Raw genomic sequence first — 6,000 nt, forward strand, 5'->3', positions numbered from 1 at the left:
TGGGGAAGCTGTGGTTGTTGTTGGGGCAGCTGTAGTTGTTGTTGGAGCAGCTGTGGTTAAGGGAGTTGTTGTTGTTGTTGTTGTTGTTGAGGAAGCTGTGGTTGTTGTTGGGGCAGCTGTGGTTGTTGTTGGTGCAGTTGTGGCTGTTGTTAGGGCGGCAGTTGTGGTTGGAGCAGTTGTAGTTGTTGTTGGAGCAGCTGTAGTTGTTGTTGGAGCAGCTGTGGTTGAGGGTGTTGTTGTTGTTGGTGGTGGCAAAGCTGTGGTTGTTGTTTGAGCAGCTGTAGTTGTTGTTGGCGAAGCTGTGGTTGTTGTGGCCTCAGTTGTGGTTGTTGTTGGAGCAGCTGTAGTTGTTGTTGGAGCAGCTGCAGTTGTGGCCACAGTTGTAGTTGTTGTTGGAGCAGCTGCAGTTGTTGTTGGAGCAGCTGTGGTTGAGGGTGTTGTTGTTGTTGTTGGTGGCAAAGCTGTGGTTGTTGTTTGAGCAGCTGTAGTTGTTGTTGGCGAAGCTGTGGTTGTTGTTGGGGCAGCTGTGGTTGTTGTTGGTGCAGTTGTAGTTGTTGTTGGAGCAGTTGTGGCTGTTGTTGGCGAAGCTGTGGTTGTTGTGGCCTCAGTTGTGGTTGTTGTTGGAGCAGTTGTAGTTGTTGTTGGAGCAGCTGTGGTTGAGGGAGTTGTTGTTCTTGTTGTTGTTGTTGTTGTTGTTGTTGTTGTTGTTGTTGAGGAAGGTGTGGTTGTTGTTGGGGCAGCTGTGGTTGTTGTTGGTGCAGTTGTGGCTGTTGTTAGGGCGGCAGTTGTGGTTGGAGCAGTTGTAGTTGTTGTTGGAGCAGCTGTAGTTGTTGTTGGAGCAGCTGTGGTTGAGGGTGTTGTTGTTGTTGCTGCAGTTGTGGCCACAGTTGTGGTTGTTGTTGGAGCAGTTGTGGTTGTTGTTGGCGAAGCTGTGGTTGTTGTGGCCTCAGTTGTGGTTGTTGTTGGGGCAGCTGTAGTTGTTGTTGGAGCAGCTGTAGTTGTTGTTGGAGCAGCTGTGGTTGAGGGTGTTGTTGTTGTTGTTGGTGGCAAAGCTGTGGTTGTTGTTTGAGCAGCTGTAGTTGTTGTTGGCGAAGCTGTGGTTGTTGTTGGGGCAGCTGTCGTTGTTGTTGGTGCAGTTGTGGCTGTTGTTGGCGAAGCTGTGGTTGTTGTGGCCTCAGTTGTGGTTGTTGTTGGAGCAGTTGTGGTTGAGGGAGTTGCTGTTGTTGTTGTTGTTGTTGGGGAAGCTGTGGTTGGTGTTGGAGCAGCTGTGTTTGTTGTGGGTGCAATTGTGGTAGTTGTTGGGGAGACAGTTGTGGTTGGAGCAGTTGTGGTTGTTGTTGGAACAGCTGTAGTTGTTGTTGGAGCAGCTGTGGTTGAGGGAGTTGTTGTTGTTGTTGTTGTTGTTGTTGTTGTTGAGGAAGCTGTGGTTGTTGTTGGGGCAGCTGTGGTTGTTGTTGGTGGAGTTGTGGGTGTTGTTAGGGCGGCAGTTGTGGCCACAGTTGTTGTTGTTGTTGGAGCAGCTGTAGTTGTTTTTGGAGCAGCTGTGGTTGTTGTTGGAGCAGCTGTAGTTGTTTTTGGAGCAGCTGTAGTTGTTGTTGGAGCAGCTGTGGTTGAGGGTGTTGTTGTTGTTGTTGGTGGCAAAGCTGTGGTTGTTGTTGGAGCAGCTGTAGTTGTTGTTGGAGAAGATGTGGTTGTTGTGGGTGCAGTTGTTGTTGAGGGTGCAGTCGTGGTTGTTGTTGGAGCAGCTGTAGTTGTTGTTGGAGCAGCTGAGGTTGAGGGAGTTGTTGTTGTTGTTGTTGTTGTTGAGGAAGCTGTGGTTGTTGTTGGGGCGGCTGTGGTTGTTGTTGGTGTAGTTTTGGCGGTTGTTACGGCGGCAGTTGTGGTTGGCGCAGTTGTGGTTGTGGGTGTTGGAGCAGCAGTTGTTGTTGTTGGAGCACCTGTAGTTGAGGGTGCAGTTGTTGTTGTTGTTGTTGCTGTTGGGGAAGCTGTGGTTGTTGTTGGAGCAGCTGTAGTTGTTGTTGGAGCAGCTGTGGTTGTTGTGGTTGCAGCTGTGGTCGAGGGTGTTGTTGTTGTTTTTGGGGAAGCTGTGGTTGTTGTTGGAGCAGCTGTAGTAGTTGTTTGAGCAGCTGTGTTTGTTGTGGGTGCAATTGTGGTGGTTGTTGGGGAGACAGTTGTGGTTGTTGTTGGAACAGCTGTAGTTGTTGTTGGAGCAGCTGAGGTTGTTGTTGGAGCAGCTGTGGTTGAGGGAGTTGTTGTTGTTGTTGTTGTTGTTGAGGAAGCTGTGGTTGTTGTTGGGGCAGCTGTGGTTGTTGTTGGTGCAGTTGTGGCTGTTGTTAGGGCGGCAGTTGTGGTTGGAGCAGTTGTAGTTGTTGTTGGAGCAGCTGTGGTTGTTGTGGGTGCAGTTGTGGTTGTTGTTGGAGCAGCTGTGGTTGTTGTTGGAGCAGTTGTGGTTGTTGTTGGAGCAGCTGTAGTTGTTGTTGGAGCAGCTGCAGTTGTGGCCACAGTTGTGGTTGTTGTTGGAGCAGCTGTGGTTGAGGGTGTTGTTGCTGCTGTTGTTGTTGAGGAAGCTGTGGTTGTTGTTGGGGCAGCTGTAGTTGTTGTTGGAGCAGTTGTGGTGGTTGTTATGGTAGCTGTGGTTATTTTGGTTGCAGTGGTAGTTGTTGTTGGAGCAGCTGTAGTTGTTGTGGGTGCAGCTGTGGTTGAGGGTGTTGTTGTTGTTGTTGGGGAAGCTGTGGCTGTTGTTGGAGCAGCTGTAGCTGTTGTTGGAGCAGCTGTGGTTGTTGTGGGGGTAGCTGTGTTTGTGGGTGCAGCTGTTGTAGTTGTTTGAGCAGTTGTGGCTATCACTGTGGTTGTTGTTGGAGCATCTGTAGTTGTTACCGCAGTTATGGTTGTTGTTGGGGCTGCAGTTGTTGATATTGGTGTGGTAGCTGTGCAGACTTAGTAGAAACTATTTTGTTATTTTTACATGTGGTTAGATAATTAAACTAAATATAACAGTTTCTCATGAATATACGTTTGTCTTACCAACAAATAGAAGAAATCTGACACCAATCTTTTCACCCATGGTGATGGTGTTTCCCTGTTGCCTTCTCTAAAAATGATAATTGATGTGGATAACATGTATTAGAGAGCCTAAAAACATAATCTGTCCACAATAGAAATTTTATTTTGTTTAACCATCCATAGAATAAAAAATTTTATTTCATTAAAAACTTTAAACATTAAAGTTCTAACATATTCCTTTTTTAATTCATGATGGAAACTTTACATTTAAAAGTCCCTTGTATTCTTTCTAGTCATAAATATTTTTCCTACCAGGGCTTTCTCGGTATACTTCTGCAACTTTTCACTTTTCTTTAGTTCATAATAGTTTCACAATTAGTCTACATGTTTCAGTACACTGTTTGTTTGAACGAAAAGCATAGTATTAATAATGGATGACAGAAAAAACTTTATAGTTGATTGGTCATCAAAGTATCATTGAATATTAGAGAAAGGGATGATTCAGTTAGACATGCTGTACATCATGTTGAATGCGATATTGTAAACCATTATTCTCTCAAACACCTTAAGTTTTCTTCCTAGTATTTTTGAAACAAAAAACTTTCCAGGAGAAAAAAATAGGCAAAGAAGTTATAAATAAATACATTTTTGTTAATATTTTATCAGTGATTTTTTGAACGTCGTTGAGTAACTCATGTGTGACTCAATATATTCTAAACTGATTACAGACGGAAAAAAGAACACACAAAAACAGTTCACCTTAAATATCACATGTTGATGTCAGTTATTTCTTTTTTTATAGGATTACTTACATATTACTTCTCTGCTTGTAAGTCGTCTTCTGAAGTGGAAGAAAGTGCTTTCTGATTTGAGCTCCTCCTTTTATGAGCAGGCAAATATGTGCAGGTGGAGCAATGGTAGTTATTGTCATGGTTAAAGGTGTGTGCATTAACCATCCAATTACCTTTCTCCTATTGTCCTCCTGAAACAGTCAGCTGGGTGTTACACACCCAGCTGACTGCCAAATCTTGATTGAGGTTTTCATTATAATGCATGACAGGTTAAATAAAAATAAGTACAATGAACCATCATACATCTATAGTAGCATTAAACAACCAGTAGGTGGCAGGGTATGGAATGGCACATCAGTGACACAAATACACTGACACAAATACAAGAAAACAAACAGAGAACAAAAAATCAAAATCCTTATCCGAAAATTACAAGACTTCAGCCATAAAGAATGCAAGATTAAGGATACTCTTAACTAAGAATAAGGAATTGCAATTCAAAATACTGAGTCAAAGACCCAGGACCATGACATAGAATGCCTTTTGGACACCTCCTAGGTGAGGTGCGGCTCACCTCACCTAGGAGATATTCTTGATCCCTACTGGGAGGAGCTCCCAGGGCAGACTCAGGACTTTGTGGAGAGATTATATCTGAACGACTCTGTGTTCCTCCTGATCAGCCAGAACAGCCAGCTGGTGAGAGGTAAGTCCGGGTTCCTCTGCTCAGACTGATGCCCCACAGCAAAAACCTGAATAAGCGGTGGAAAATTAATGGATTGATGCTTTTAAAGTAGACCCTAAACTTAAGGAAAAGGCTCATCATAACACTCCAAAGTAAGTTAAGGAACAAGTTGTAGTAAAGCACATAAAACAAGTAAAATGCCAAGCATTGTTTTAGTCTCTTTTACATCAAGTTCATACAAACCCTACCTTTATTCTGCAGATTCTACTCTTGGTTCCGAGAGGAGAAAAATAGATTTCAGTGTAGTGGCAGCCTATCCTATCCTATCCTATCCTAGCCAACCCATCTGAGATGGCAAAGCACTTTACACAACTTGCCTCATTCACCCATTCATACAAGCACTCTTTTTAGACACTTCTTCTGCACAAGTGCTTTCTATCTAACATTTATTCTTTGATGGATCCATTGGACAGCAACTTGCCCAAGGACATGTAGCGGACTGGAACAGATGAGGATCAAACCACAGAGCTTCCCATTAGTAGATGAGCTGTTCTACGTCCTTAGCCGCAGCCAGGAGCCACACGGGTGACTGCGGAATAAATGCTACCATTCATATCAATCCATAAGTTCTTTTTCAAATGTCCACTGACATTTTAAGAGTGCTACAGGAAAGCACACAAAACATTCATCAAATGCTTGTCAAAATCATTTGGGGATTTTTTTTCACCTATTTTTATGAGGTGATTTTATGTTGTTCCACCTAACTTCACTAACTCCCCATCTGCTCACCTCATTTTTCCTTCCAGTCTCTAACTTTGACTACCTTCACTGTTACCTGTTTCTTTTCGGTCTCTCCTTTTGTCTTTTTGCTGTTTCAGCTTCTCTGTCCTTCATCTGCAGTATTTGTGCTGTCACAATATATACCAGAATATAAAATATACACACAGTAAGACAATAAAAGTACATCAGCTCCTTGGCTGGCAGCTACCGATATACCAGTGTACTGTGGCTCAGAAAGCTAATAATAATAAGCTAATAATGGCTAGTGATGTAGCTGATCCAGCTAACGTGTACTATTACCTATTTAGAGAACAAATATAGATAAGCAGACGTTATTCAATTTACAGTATATAAAGTTTCGGCTGTGCAGCAGCATAAGTCATATTTGAGAATAACAAGGCATTCACAACGCCTCTGTGTGAGAGCAGTGTAACATCATTTTTTGTACTCTGTTATAGCCTTTTATCTTATATCTTGTATTTAAACCTTGTTGTAAAGCTCTTTGGTGTACCTTCGGTTTTAAATGTGCTTTATAAATAAAGTTGTATTGTATTGTATCATGAGATCAAGAATAGTGGAATTAAAAGTTGTTTTCATTCTGACCTGCAGTAGCTTCAATAAACAAAAAAACATTAATCAAACTATGTCAGAAAAAAATTATAATCAAATGCATGACTTTTGCTTCTGTTCTACTTAGTTTTAGGACTTGAAAGATTTAAGCCAATAGAGCAAATATTCTGTTTA

At 42.5% G+C, this 6,000-nt stretch overlaps 1 protein-coding gene across 1 annotated transcript in view; it reads right to left on the reverse strand.

Moving 5' to 3' along the window:
* The window catches only part of LOC145423713 (uncharacterized), a 57,212-nt gene extending 54,148 nt beyond the window's left edge, over positions 1-3,064 (reverse strand). Inside the window, exon 1 of the mRNA XM_080296470.1 lies at positions 3,061-3,064. Coding sequence (XP_080152596.1) covers positions 3,061-3,064 — 4 coding nt within the window. The remainder of the gene's footprint in view (positions 1-3,060) is intronic.
* Between the last annotated feature and the right edge of the window lie 2,936 nt (positions 3,065-6,000).

This window comes from Astatotilapia calliptera, chromosome 22 (assembly GCF_964374335.1).
Source record: "Astatotilapia calliptera chromosome 22, fAstCal68.1, whole genome shotgun sequence".
NCBI lineage: Eukaryota > Metazoa > Chordata > Actinopteri > Cichliformes > Cichlidae > Astatotilapia > Astatotilapia calliptera.